This window comes from Procambarus clarkii, chromosome 83 (genome assembly GCF_040958095.1).
Source record: "Procambarus clarkii isolate CNS0578487 chromosome 83, FALCON_Pclarkii_2.0, whole genome shotgun sequence".
In the NCBI taxonomy this organism is placed as follows: domain Eukaryota; kingdom Metazoa; phylum Arthropoda; class Malacostraca; order Decapoda; family Cambaridae; genus Procambarus; species Procambarus clarkii.
In genome coordinates, this window is record NC_091232.1 from 6,420,256 (window position 1) to 6,435,575 (window position 15,320).

Genomic DNA, 15,320 nt, shown 5'->3' on the forward strand with positions numbered 1-15,320 from the left:
GGTATGCGTGTGGATTTTTGGGCTGATGTCACTGTGTTTGGGCGGGAAACCAGGGCACAGGCAGTTGAGGCCTTTCAAGTAATCAGGAGCGTTATGCTCCGTAACATTTCTTACTTCATTTATCATCTGGTCAACATCTTTCTTATTCCTGCTCTTAATCTCTTGTCACTGCTTCTTGGGGGAGTTGGTGGCCGTGAGTTTATGTGTGATTGAGAGATGCTGTCTAACGCAGGTCAGGTGCTGTGCGGCCACTGCAGGGAGGAGACCCACAGAGCCAGAATGTTCTCCCTTCACGACATCATACACATGTCTAAGAGAGGCAGAGAAGTCAACAGGAAGGTGGGTGCCCCTCTAATGTCATATATCTCTCTCTCTCTCTCTCTCTCTCTCTCTCTCTCTCTCTCTCTCTCTCTCTCTCTCTCTCTCTCTCTCTCTCTCTCTCTCTCTCTCTCTCTCTCTCAAGTTCCTCACTTCAGGAGGACTCCCTTGTGATAAACCAGTTAAGTGCCCTAATAAACTTAATTGTTGCAGGCAACACAATATCCAGAATTTTCGCTTATCCGGCAGCAGCCGTCCCAATTAAAACGAATAATCAGATTTTACAATATTTCATCCGGTTTTGAGTGCATGTTGGTAATAGGACGCGTGCTTTATTACACACACACGCACGCACGCACACACACACACACACACACACACACACACACACACACACACACACACACACACACACACACACACACACACACACACACACCCCACCAAACAGTAGAAGGCCCAGGCAGGAGTACGAGGACAGCAACAAGACATGTATGGATGAACTGCAGAGGGCAGCAACTTTAGCGCATAGAATGAGAGCGAAGCTGCTGGTCATGGGGGACCTAAATCACGGAGAGATAGATTGGGAAACGAGGAATCCCCATGGCGGGGAAGAGACCTGGGGAGCGAAGCTGGTAGACGTTATTGACAGGAATTTCCTAACACAGCATGTGGAAGAAGATACTAGGGAAAGAGGAGGGGATACGCCCAGCCTATTAGGAAAACTAGATTTATTCCTCCAAGGAGTGCCGGACCAACCGGGCTGTGGTGGGTATGTGGGCCTGCGGGCCGCTCCAAGCAACAGCCTGGTGGACCAAACTCTCACAAGTCGAGCCTGGCCTCGGGCCGGGCTTGGGGAGTAGAAGAACTCCCAGAACCCCATCAACCAGGTATCAACCAGGTATTAGATCTCATTATCACTCAGAATGTAGAAGACATCGAACAGTTGGAACATGAAATACCACTAGGAGCTAGTGACCATTGTGTCCTAGTCTTTGACTACATGATGGAGTTTAAAATTGTGACCAAAGGACAAGAGGTCCGGGAAAGGAGACTTGATTACAGAAAAGGGGACTACAGAAGGATAAGGGACTACCTGGGAGAAGTGCAGTGGGAGGAAGAACTTAGAGGAAAAACAGTGCAAGGTATGATGAACCAAGTCATATTGAAATGCAAGGAGGCTGAAGATAGATTTATTCCAACAATAAAGGAAAAAAGCAGGAGGGAATATAATAACCCATGGTTTAATAGACAGTGTCAGGAAGCAAAGGTGAGAAGCAGGAGGGAGTGGAGGAAGTACAGAAGACAAAGGACAGAGGACAACAGGATTAGATGTAACAGAGCTAGGAATGATTACATTAACATAAGACGAGTGTCGGAAAGAAATTATGAGAATGATATTGCAGTCAAAGCGAAAAAGCAACCAAAATTACTACATAGCCATATAAGAAGGAAGATGTCGGTAAATGACCAAGTGACAAGACTGAGGAAAACAGAAGGGGCATATACAGAAAGCGACAAGGAAATCTGCGAGGTACTGAATGCAAAATTCCATGGAGTGTTCACAACCGAGCCTGAGCAGCTCCCTTTGTTAGAAGAGATTACCCAAGATGAAAGACTATCAGATATAGAGGTGACAGCAGAGGATGTAATGAAACAGTTGACAACACTGGATGCAAATAAAGCTGTTGGACCAGACAAAGTATCACTGTGGATACTTAAAGAGGCAGCGCAGGCTCTCAGCGTGCCTCTGGCAATGATCTTTAATGAGTCACTTATGTCGGGAGAATTGCCCAGTTGCTGGAAGGAGGCAAATGTCGTACCGATTTTCAAAAAAGGTGATAGGGAGGAGGCACTTAACTACAGACCCGTATCACTGACAAGCATCCCCTGCAAAATACTTGAAAGAATAATTAGGCTAAGACTTGTTGAACACCTGGAGAGCATTGGGTTTGTAAACAAGCACCAACATGGGTTCTGGACAGGGAAATCATGCCTAACAAACCTTTTAGAATTCTATGATAAAGTAACAAGGATAAGGCAGGACAGAGAAGGCTGGGCAGACTGCATATTTCTTGACTGCCAAAAGGCCTTTGATACGGTACCGCACATGAGACTGCTATACAAACTTGAGAGGCAGGCAGGAGTAAGCGGAAAGGCCCTAGTATGGGTGAAGAACTACCTAACAGGAAGGAGCCAGAGGGTAATGGTAAGGGGCGAAAAGTCGGACTGGCGAACAGTAACAAGTGGAGTACCTCAAGGATCGGTGCTGGGACCAATCCTCTTTCTAATTTACGTAAATGATATGTTTACAGGAGTGGAATCATACATGTCAATGTTTGCAGATGACGCAAAATTAATGAGAAGAGTTGTGACAGACGAGGATTGTAGGATCCTCCAAGAGGACTTAAACAGGCTGCAGAGATGGTCAGGGAAATGGCTACTGGAGTTTGACACCAGTAAATGTAAAGTTATGGAAATGGGATCAGGTGACAGGAGACCAAAGGGACAGTACACAATGAAGGGGAACAGCCTACCTGTAACGATTCGAGAAAGAGACCTGGGAGTGGATGTGACACCTAATCTAACTCCTGAGGCACATATAAATAGGATAACGACAGCAGCGTACTCTACACTGGCGAAAATTAGAACTTCATTCAGAAACCTAAATGAGGAAGCTTTTAGGGCACTTTACACTGCCTACGTGAGACCCGTCTTAGAGTATGCCGCGCCATCATGGAGCCCCCACCTGAAGAAACACATAAAGAAACTGGAGAAGGTTCAGAGGTTTGCGACGAGGCTTGTCCCAGAGTTACGAGGGATGGGATATGAAGAGCGGCTGAAGGAACTGAACCTAACGACACTAGAGAAAAGAAGGGAGAGAGGAGATATGATAGGGACATATAAAATACTCAGGGGAATTGATAAAGTGGAAATAGATGAAATGTTCACACGTAATAATAACAGAACGAGGGGACATGGGTGGAAACTGGAAACTCAGATGAGTCACAGAGATGTTAGGAAGTTTTCTTTTAGCGTGAGAGTAGTAGAAAAATGGAATGCACTTGGGGAACAGGTTGTGGAAGCAAATACTATTCATACTTTTAAAACTAGGTATGATAGGGAAATGGGACAGGAGTCATTGCTGTAAACAACCGATAGCTAGAAAGGCGGGATCCAAGAGTCAATGCTCGATCCTGCAGACACAACTAGGTGAGTACACACACACATGTACGCTTGTATTAGGATAGCATTTAGGGCACTGTTCTGCTGGCATGAGGCACCATCAAAGAACCCCCACCTACAGATAAACTTGGCCATGCTAGGTAAAAGGTCAAAAGTCTGCCAGTCCTTTTACTCAGAGAATAAATCATAATGTAAAATTTTTATTTTCCTATATTTTTTAAATTCGGCTTCCTGGTGGTGCCCCGAACTCATAGTTTATGCCTTTGTAATAGTCTCCCAGGACACGTTTTCTGTTAACTATCGAATTATTGGGTAAAATTTCCCGCTTTGGCCTGCTCTGGGGAACGACGCCCCCCACTGCCCCCCGAATGCAAGTATGGCAGGAGGAGTAGAAGGCAAACCGAGAGTCCCCCTAATATTTGACAATATTTGGTTTACAAGCATAAAAACTTCCCAACTGTTGTTATTGTCATAAACAGCCTCCTGGTGCTACGCAGCTCATTGACTGTTTAATAATTGTAAACAAAGCCGCCAAATGCAGACGAGGAGTCACAATAACGTGGCTGATGTATGTTGACCAGCCCACACACTAGAAGGTGAAGGGACGACGACGTTTCAGTCCGTCCTGGACCATTCTACAGTCGATTGTGAGAATGGTCCAGGACGGACCGAAACGTCGTCGTCCCTTTACTTTCTAGTGTGTGGTCTGGTCAACATAGCCGCCAAAGCTTGAGAAAAGATGTACAGGTTCGTAAGTGCTTGCGTAACTGCTTTGTGACGCTGACCCCAGGGGCCAGATTCACGAAAGCACTTATGCAAGCACTTACGAACGTGTACATCTTTCCTCAATCTTTGACGGCTTTGGTTACATTTATTAAACAGTTTACAAGCATGAAAACTTGCCATTCAACTGTTGTTATTGTTATAAACAGCCTCCTGGTGCTTCGGAGCTCATTAACTGTTTAATAATTGTAAACAAAGTCGCCAAAGACTGAGAAAAGATGTACAGGTTCGTAAGTGGTTTCGTGAATCTGGCCCCTGGTCAGCAAGGCTCCCAGACGCTCGCGGCAGCAACAACACATCTGTATGAACTCATTAACTTGCAATCAGTCTGCATCCACACAATTCCCCCTCTCTCTCTCTCTCTCTCTCTCTCTATATATATATATATATATATATATATATATATATATATATATATATATATATATATATATATATATATATATATATATATATATATATATATATATATATATATATATATAATATATATATTTATATTGTTTTAATGCTCTAATTTTCTCACTCTAGTTATTCTCAAGGAATAGTTCAATGATGGTTAATGGCAGACAAGCACTGAGGATTCCAACCCGTCCTCGACTCAAGTCCATTACATTCAGCGGTCGACCCCACAGACGCATTCATAAATTTTAACATGCTGCTCATTCAAAACGGGAATTTTCTCAAATATAAATTAATATTATAATATATTAGCAGCATATTGTGTATATATAGGCATAGGATAGGTTAGGTTAGGTTAGGTTAGGTTAGGTTAGGTCAGGTGTTTAGGTTCTGTTGGCGATTATTTGTATTTGTAGTACGTGGGTGAAGCATTTATAGCGTTGTGATTCGAACAAAATTCGTCAGTGAAGCACTTGTTCCGGATATGTTCGAACGTCAGCAGTTGTGAGTCGTGTGTAACAGCCCGTCCGCCAAACAAAGATCCAAAAGTGATTCCATGCATCCGCCAAACCCCCTGTTTATGAATGAAAAGCGGTTTACACACGACTCACAACTGCTGACATTCGAACATATCCGGAACAAGTGCTTCACTGACGAATTTTGTTCGAACCACAACGCTATAAATACTTCACCCACGTACTACAAATACAAATAATCGCCAACAGAACCTAAACACCTAACCTAACCTATCCTATACCTATATATACACAATATGCTTAATATATTATAATATTAATTTATATTTGAGAAAGTTCCCGTTTTGAATGAACAGCATGTAAACATTGATGAATGCGTTCTGTGGGGCCGACCGCTGGATGTAATGGACTTGAGTCGAGGACGGGTTGAAATATTCCTCCCTAAAGGCTTCGCACACGTACTGGAAATACAAATAATTCTCAACAGAAACAAAGTACCTGTGTAACCTACCAGAGGTTTAACGATACACTAAACTATAATATATAATAATATTTATTTGAAGAAAAAAATTACAGTAAATAAAAATATACGATATCGCCTGTAGTAGGGACATGATACCTGGTTGATACCTGGTTGATGGGGTTCTGGGAGTTCTTCTACTCCACAAGCCGGGCCCAAGGCCAGGCTTGACTTCTGAGAGTTTGGTCCACCAGGCTGTTGCTTGGAGCGGCCCGCAGGCCCACATACCCACCACAGCCCGGTTGGTCCGGCACTCCTTGGAGGAAACAATCTAGTTTCTTCTTGAAGATGTCCACGGTTGTTCCGGCAGTTGCAAGCTTGGACGAGCATATCCTTAAGACGGGTTAAATGTACACTACACACATATATAAACCTTGATCTAACTCACTGCTCATTTCTCACGAGCTGATTATCGTATATTTCTCACGAACTTTATGCTTTATGCCTCATAATGTCTTCAGCCTCGCTCCGTGAGCGTGTTCATGACTGCTCGTCTGCCTGGCCTCTCCTCGCTTTTCTCTGTGCCAACAGTGCGCCATGCATGGTAGAGCCTCAGATCATGTTCTCCACCACCAAGAGGACCATGTTGTGTATCACCTGCTTCAGGGAGTCCTCCATAGACGCCCGCCTACACTGCATTGACCTCGACACTGCCTATACCCAAGGCTGCAAGAAACTCGATAGAGCGGTCATGGTAAGTATATCTGCAGGGACGTGTGTATGTGTGTGTGTGTGTGTGTGTGTGTGTGTGTGTGTGTGTGTGTGTGTGCGTGTGTGCGTGTGTACTCACCTAGTTGTGCTTGTGGGGGTTGAGCTTTGGCGCTTGGGTCCCGGCCCTCGACTAGAAGCGGGATAGTGTGTGTGTATGTGTGTCCGCTAGATGTCTCTTCATGGTCTGTGATGACTCCTTTGATATTCCTGTTTTCTCTCTCACTGCGTTGTTGGCTATATTTCTGTTAGGCATTTTTTCTTCTTGTTTGACAAGGATCAGAGAAGATGCGTAAACGCTAGTTTGCTTCTCATTCTCTCTTTCCGCATACTATATAAGTGTATAATATCTCCTACTTCTCTCTCTCTCTCTCTCTTCTCCTTCTCTTTCTCTTCTCCTGCTGTTTTGCTTCCCACTCTTCCTGGGTGTACACTGAGGCTCCTGGGTGTACACTAAGGCTCCTGGGTGTACACTGAGGATCCTGGGTGTACACTGAGGCTCTTGGGTGTACACTGAGGCTCCTGGGTGTACACTGAGGCTCCTGGGTGTACACTGAGGCTCCTGGGTGTACACTGAGGCTCCTGGGTGTACACTGAGGCTCCTGGGTATACACAGGAACCTGGGTGTACACTGAGGCTCCTGGGTGTACACCGAGGCTCCTGGGTGTACACAGGAACCTGGGTGTACACTGAGGCTCCTGGGTGTACACCGAGGCTCCTGGGTGTACACTGAGGCTCCTGGGTGTACACCGAGGCTCCTGGGTGTACACTGAGGCTCCTGGGTGTACACCGAGGCTCTCGTAAGTACACTCATGATGTTCCAACTTGGCCTGGTCTACCTCTGGTCGGGGTCTACCTCGCGGGCCACCGCCCTCGATAACCTAAATCCATTTGGAATCGTATTTTTTCGAAACTATAAACATGTTTTTCTATGGAAGATAATTTCTGTTTTATTGAGTTACAATTACTTTCTCCAGGTTGAAACAGCTGATTTTGTAAACATTAAAGTTTTTCAAGTTACAATTTTTTTTGTCTTTTGTAACATATTAGGAATACTCGGCCTTCAGTGATGTTGACTGAAATGTGGACAAAACAGGTAATTGTTTTGATTGAAGTTATCGGCAAAGTAATCAACAAATTACCTGTAAATAATCACAGCTGAACAGAAATCCATTGTGTATAAAGGAAACTGTAAGTGGGTCCACGACGGGCCTCCCACAGCCCCTAGGGTCCACGACGGGCCGCCCACAGCCTCCAGGGTCCACGACGTGCCGCCCACAGCCTCCAGGGTCCACGACGGGCCTCCCACAGCCTCCAGGGTCCACGACGGGCCGCCCACAGCCTCCAGGGTCCACGACGGGCCTCCCACAGCCTCCAGGGTCCACGACGGGCCGCCCACAGCCTCCAGGGTCCACGACGGGCCTCCCACAGCCTCCAGGGTCCACGACGGGCCTCCCACAGCCTCCAGGGTCCACGAAGGGCCTCCCACAGCCTCCAGGGTCCACGACGGGCCGCCCACAGCCTCCAGGGTCCACGACGGGCCTCCCACAGCCTCCAGGGTCCACGACGGGCCTCCCACAGCCTCCAGGGTCCACGACGGGCCTCCCACAGCCTCCAGGGTCCACGACGGGCCTCCCACAGCCTCCTAGGGTCCACGAAGGGCCTCCCACAGCCTCCAGGACCCTAACAGTCTGTTGTTGTTTTAGATTCAGCTTCTGGGAACAAAACGTTCGAGGTAGCACAGGATATGGTGAGCCCGTAGTGGACTTACCTGGCACAGGAGCGAGGCTGGACGATGATTCCAACCCCTAACAGATAATATCGTAAATCCGGACAAACATTCGTCTTAATGTATCATCAAGAGAAATGACGTTTGTTTTCTTTTATTTTGCTCATATTTCTCTTATTAAAAGTTGTGTTGGTCTCTATTTGTTCACGGAGGTGCGACAGAGGCTCTCAGAATGGGTCTCATTACGGGCTCAACGATGCTTAACAACCGCGTCATTTGAGGGCCTACTTCAGGGGTGCTCAAGCTCTCATTTGGAAACACGAATGTGCTCTTCTAACGCGCCACATTTACCCAATAAACGACGCTGAAACAAAATTGCAAATATCCAATTTTGTTCGACGATGGTCGTAGAAAATGAGAAGCGGCCGCCTACGTAGGATTTGATAACATTTGTGTACTTACAATTACACATGATAGGGTGGTTAATTTGGGGTCTGGTGATTAGGAAGTGGGAACTGGGCGTCAGTAATTAAAACTGGGGATATTAAATTGCCATTCTTGACGATTAGGTCTCGTTCGTTCTTCCCGTTTTCTTTGTGGTGAGGTGTTTAAGAGATAGAGAGATGTGGCGCTTGGGGAGAAATAGTTGTGGTGGGGTTGGGGTTGTGGTGATGTTGGGGTTGTGGTGGGGTTGAGGTTGTGGTGTTATAGTTATGGTAGAGTTGTATTGGTTGTGATGTAATGCACAAAAAGGTCACATTAACCTGATATATCAGTGTGGAGTAATGGTTGTTGTGGAGTGGTGGTGGTGTTGTAGTTCTGGTAGAGTTGTAGTGGTTGAGTATGACGTCATTGGCAACATATGACGTCATTAGGCTAGGTTGACCACGCGTGTAATGACGTCATCTCTAAAAATCTATTACGTCATGGGGTGTTTGTGTGTGTGTGTGTTTTAATGGGGGTATTTTGTTGAAGCATCAGAGCATGTGTGTAGACGTGTGACAGATGTGTATACACATGCATGCACTCACTTGTATATCTAAGAACCTCCTTCCCTCATACACACAGCACTAACCCACTACCTACTGCCTCACTCTACCACTATTTCCCCTTTCCTACTTCCCCCTTAACCCCCCTCTCTCCCCCACCCACCTGTGCCCTCCCCCACCCACTCTACTAGCCACTTACGCCGCCAACTTCCCTACCACCACCACCACCACCAGCAACGTCAACCACCCACCTACCCAACTCCCCCCACCATTTCTCCTTACCCAACCTCCCTCCACCTGCCACCTACAGCACCTTCGCCCCCAAGCCACAAAGCCCACCTGCTGAACTAACGTGCCCCCTGCCCCCCAGCTGCCCGGAGAGACGCTACTGCCCATCGACACCGCCTATTCCCAGGCTCGACAGAAACTCGACCGAGCAGCAATGGTAAGTGAGCTGTGTATTTACTGAGATACAGGAGAAGGAGGAGGATGAGAAGGAGACAGAAAGATAATGAGGAGGAAGAGAGGCAGGAGGACAATGAGGAGAGGGAACAAGAAAGACAGAAAAGATACAGTAGAATGCGGAGAAGAGAGAGAGAGACAGACAGATATATGAATATAAGAACAATTTTAACTCCAGAGGGCCTATTGGCCCATACGAAGGCGCTCATATTTACATCTACTCAAACATTTATATATATCTAACCTCCAGTCAGTCAGTCAGTCAGTCAGTCAGTCAGAGAACAAGAAATTATTTTCCTGAACCGAATTCGTGTAGATGCTTCTACAGGGATGACTTAGGAGGCATTAAATATTAATTATATCAATCAGCAGTAACCAGTTTCGTGATGGGTCTCGCAATCTCTGCAGTTGGTCACAGTAGGTGTGGCACTATTACCTTGAGAGGCACAGTAAGTGTGGCACTATTACCTTGAGGGGCACTGTAAACTTTATTTTAAATATTTGTTTAGAATTGGTTAGGTTAGGTTAGGTTAGGTTAGGTTAGGTTAGGTTAGGTTTGGATTGGTTAGGTTTGGTTATGATACGTTAATAAGATTACATAATATATATTACAGTTATCAAGGGTTTCCCCTACACCTGCTAAAGAAATCCAGATTCACGAAAGCACTTACGCAAGCACTTACGAACGTGTACATCTTTCCTGAATCTTTCACGGACTTTGGCTATATTTATTAAACAGTTTACAAGCATGAAAACTTCCCATTCAACTGTTGTTATTGTTATAAACAGTCTCCTGGTGCTTCGGAACTCATTAACTGTTTATTAATTGGAAACAAAGCCGACAAAGATTGAGAAAAGATGTACAGGTTCGTAAGTGCTTGCGTAAGTGCTTTCGTGAATCTGGCTCATGATTGTTATTATCTACATGATACTTCAGTGAATGAAGTATTTGATGCTGCCAAGACCAGATTGTTAAAGCATAATCAACATCTTCCGAGTCCTCCATTATCATCCTTGATACGTGACCTCAAATGACCTGAAGTTACCCTTGACTTGCTCTAAACTGACCTCCGCATCCGAACCCTGACCTCAGCTGACCTACGTTTATCTTATGGTTATTCTACACTACATTCTAATTACTCAAAAGTGCTATAAATGGGCCTTTGAACTTCTTTTCGCTTCCTCATTGGGGAAGAAGTTGGTGCTACGACCAGCTGAAGAGGAGTTGTGTGCATGTGGCTTGTGAAGCCCCGCTTCTGGCACATGAAAAGGATAGAGGACAGACTAAGTGTTTCATTCAATGGTAAAATCTAGCCGAGTTCTGTAAACCGAACCCAAAGGTTGGCTAAATATCATTTTTATGCAACCTTGTTGTAATAGCGCCAGAAAATGTAATGGTCAATCAATCAATCGATCAATCAATCTATTAATGAATCAGTGTAATTCCTACATAATAAAATAGTACTATTCCCCTTGCGATCTGTTCATACAGGTCCCAAAATATTGACTACCTGCCCCGTCTCTCTCTCTCTCTCTCTCTCCAACGTCAGGACCAGAGGTCAAGTATTCTAAACTTGTTCAAAACTACTCTCCCGCCAACGACCTCAACTGAGATGACCTGAAACTGTCCAAAAGTTATTATAAAGTGCTTCCACTCCGGCAAGCTGGGCCCTCATGGTACAAACTCCGTCCCTGTGTTATTCTTGGGAGCTCTATCTCTCCCACAGAGTTCCATCTCTCTCTCACAGAGCTCCTTCTCTCTCACAGAGCTCCGTCTCTCTCACAGAGCTTCATCTCTTATACAGAGCATTATCTGCCCCACAGAGGTCCATCACTTTCACAGAGCTCCATCTCTCACAGCTCCATATCACTCACAGAGCTCCATCTCTCACAGCTCCATATCACTCACAGAGCTCCATCTCTCACAGGGCTCCATCTCACAGAGCTTCATCTCTTACACAGAACTTCATCTCTTGAATAGAGCTACTCTAACGAACTTTACCTCCCACATAATGAGCTCCTCTCCTCCACAGAGCTCCTTGTCCCCCCACAGAGCTCCTTGTCCCCCACAGAGCGCCATGTCCCCTACAGAGCTCTATGTCCCCCACAGAGCTCCATGTCCCCCATACAGCTATTATAATTATATCCAACGAGCTTCATATCCCCCACAGAGCTACTCTAACGACCTCCATCTTCCCACATAGAGCTTCAATCTACCCCACAGAGCTACTCTAACGACCTCCATCTTCCCACATAGAGCTTCAATCTACCCTACAGAGCTACTCTAACCAGCTCTGTCTCCTCCACAGAGCATACGAGAGCTGCAGAACTCTGTGCGTGACGGCGTCATTCTCTTCAAGGCGTTGCTTGACGAACTCCGCAAGAACATGGAAACCGAGAAGCATAATATCAACACCCTGACGGAAAGCCTTCAGGAGACCGTCAGGAGAACTCAGGACAACCTTCTTCGGGAGGTGGATGGGTGAGTCTGAGAGGGGAGAGAGGGAGGGGGGGGGTTGTTGGTAGTAGTGGTGGTGGTGGTGGTGGTAGTGTTGAGGCTGTTGGTACTGGTAACGGTGGTGGTGGTGGTGGTGGTCATGGCTGTGGTAGTAGGATTGTTGAGGTTAATGGCTGACATACTCATCGTCAGCACACTCATCACACGCACACAAACACGCATCACTCACCTCACAGACAGACTAGTCCCACACCGCCTCATATTCACCACCCACTATCACATACCCATTCCACACCTCATTCCCATACACCAGCACATTCACTACACTCACTCAAATCCTGAATACATTTTCCACCACAACAACCAACTATCACACTGTTAAATGTAAATTTGATTGAATTTAGTATAATCCAAAACATATCATAGCTTTATGTAATATTGAAATATAAAAGCAAAAACATATTAGTCATCATTCATCATTTAAAAGTATACACACACACACTCAAGTTCTTTCTCAATCTCTTAAGTGTCTTTCTTGTCACTTTTGACTTGAACTGACTTTGTCTTGTGGTAAAGTATACCTTCTATCAGTATACCTGAACGCCTTCGTGAGTTGCCGTATACCATTCTTATTAACCATGAATAAGCAATGAATATAATAGTCAATGGTGAAGAAGTGATCCGGATGGCATCGCCTGACCTTTCCCAATTTTTGGGGCTATTTATGTCCCATTTTCTCTCTTTATACCTTTGGTTCAGGGGCCATACACGTCCTATTTCTTGTTATCAAGCCCCTGGTCCTGTGGAAAAGTACGCCCCATTTGTCGTTATCAAGCCCCTGGTCCTGTGGAAAAGCACGTCCCATTTGTTGTTATCCAGCCCCTGGTCCTGTGGAAAAGCACGTCCCATTTGTTGTTATCAAGCCCCTGGTCCTGTGGAAAAGCACGTCCCATTTGTTGTTATTAAGCCCCTGGTCCTGTGGAAAAGCACGTCCCATTTGTTGTTATGCAGCCCCTGGTCCTGTGGAAAAGTACGCCCCATTTGTTGTTATTAAGCCCCTGGTCCTATGGAAAAGTACGTCCCATTTCCTGGCATCACACCCTTCGTTACAATTCTTGACTAACAGCGTCCGTCTCCTGCTCCTCCTACAGGCAGTACGACGCTAAAGACAAGCTCTTCAGGAGCCAGCTGTCGTCCCTGGGAGCGCTCCTGCCCATCATCCAGGTGCACCTCCTCATGTGCACCACCTTCTCCTCCTCGGCCTCCAAGTACGAGTTCCTCGACCTGGTGTTCCAGCTGATGGAGCGACTGGCAGCCATCGCTCACCTCTCACACCCGCTCAGGTGAGGAGGGTGTGTGTGACTGACTGAGGGAGGGAGGGAGGGTGTGGCTGACTGGAGGGAGTGAAGTCATGGCTGAAGTCTAGTTGACTGGAGGGAGGTCATGTCTAGCTGGCTGGAAGGAGGTCATGTCTAACTGGCTAGGGAGAAGCAAGGAGGGTACGTATGGCTAGCTGATTTCACATGGGGCTGACTGGCTTGGTTAACTGGGTGACTGGCTGGCTGGCTGGCTGGCTGGCTGGCTTTTTCGCTGGCTGACTGACTGGCTGGCTTGTTCGCTGACTGGCTGGCTGGCTCGTTCGCTGACTGGCTGACTGGCTGGCTGGTTCGCTGGCTTGTTCACTGACTGGCTGGCTGGTTCGCTGGCTGGCTGGCTAGTTCGCTCGCTGGTTCGCTGGCTGGCTGACTAACTGCATGACTGACTGACTGATTGGCTGGCTGGCTGGCTGGCTGGCTGGATGGATGGATGGCTGACTGGATGGCTGACTGACTGGCTGGCTGGTTCCCTGGCTGGCTGGTTCCCTGGCTGGCTGGCTGGCTGACTGGCTGGCTGACTGGCTGGCTGGTTCACTGGCTGGCTGGCTGGCTGGCTGGCTGGCTGGCTGGCTGGCTGGCTGGCGTCTACCTGCCCATGTTAAAGGGCGATAGCTCGGTGTGGGCTTCCTAATGGTGGATTCTGTTGTTTGTGTCTGCCCCGAGGTGCTCGGGTGTGGCCCAGTTGTGTGTGCGGGTGTGTGTGGGTGTGGCCCAGTTGTGTGTGCGGGTGTGTGTGGGTGTGGCCCAGTTGTGTGTGTGGGTGTGGCCCAGTTGTGTGTACGGGTGTGTGTGGGTGTGGCCCAGTTGTGTGTGCGGGTATGTGTGGGTGTGGCCCAGTTGTGTGTGCGGGTATGTGTGGGTGTGGCCCAGTTGTGTGTGCGGGTGTGTGTGGGTGTGGCCCAGTTGTGTGTGTGGGTGTGGCCCAGTTGTGTGTGCGGGTGTGTGTGGGTGTGGCCCAGTTGTGTGTGTGGGTGTGGCCCAGTTGTGTGTGCGGGTGTGTGTGGGTGTGGCCCAGTTGTGTGTGCGGGTGTGTGTGGGTGTGGCCCAGTTGTGTGTGCGGGTGTGTGTGGGTGTGGCCCAGTTGTGTGTGCGGGTGTGTGTGGGTGTGGCCCAGTTGTGTGTGTGCGGGTGTGTGTGGGTGTGGCCCAGTTGTGTGTGCGGGTGTGTGTGGGTGTGGCCCAGTTGTGTGTGCAGGTGTGTGCGGGTGTGGCCCAGTTGTGTGTGCGGGTGTGTGTGGGTGTGGCCCAGTTGTGTGTGCGGGTGTGTGTGGGTGTGGCCCAGTTGTGTGTGTGGGTGTGGCCCAGTTGTGTGTGCGGGTGTGTGTGGTTGTGGCCCAGTTGTGTGTGCGGGTGTGTGTGGTTGTGGCCCAGTTGTGTGTGTGGGTGTGTGTGGGTGTGTGTGGGTGTGTGTGGGTGTGGCCCAGTTGTGTGTGTGGGTGTGGCCCAGTTGTGTGTGCGGGTGTGTGTGGGTGTGGCCCAGTTGTGTGTGTGGGTGTGTGTGGGTGTGGCCCAGTTGTGTGTGCGGGTGTGTGTGGGTGTGGCCCAGTTGTGTGTGCGGGTGTGTGTGGGTGTTGCCCAGTTTTGTGTGCGGGTGTGTGTGGGTGTTGCCCAGTTGTGTGTGCGGGTGTGTGTGGGTGTGGCCCAGTTGTGTGTGCGGGTGTGTGTGGGTGTGGCCCAGTTGTGTGTGCGGGTATGTGTGGGTGTGGCCCAGTTGTGTGTGCGGGTGTGTGTGGGTGTGGCCCAGTTGTGTGTGCGGGTGTGTGTGGGTGTGGCCCAGTTGTGTGTGCGGGTATGTATGTATTTACATGTATATATATATACATATATACATATATATATATATATATATATATATATATATATATATATATATATATATATATATAATATAAAAGGTATGCATGGATCTGGTGT

At 47.6% G+C, this 15,320-nt stretch overlaps 1 protein-coding gene across 1 annotated transcript in view; it reads left to right on the plus strand.

Annotated features, from left to right (window-relative positions):
- LOC123768822 (uncharacterized) overlaps positions 1 to 15,320 on the plus strand; it is a 62,349-nt gene that overhangs the window by 16,886 nt on the left and 30,143 nt on the right. The window contains 5 exon segments of the mRNA XM_069316187.1: positions 233 to 339; positions 6,217 to 6,231; positions 6,233 to 6,379; positions 11,883 to 12,055; positions 13,183 to 13,374. Coding sequence (XP_069172288.1) covers positions 233 to 339; positions 6,217 to 6,231; positions 6,233 to 6,379; positions 11,883 to 12,055; positions 13,183 to 13,374 — 634 coding nt within the window.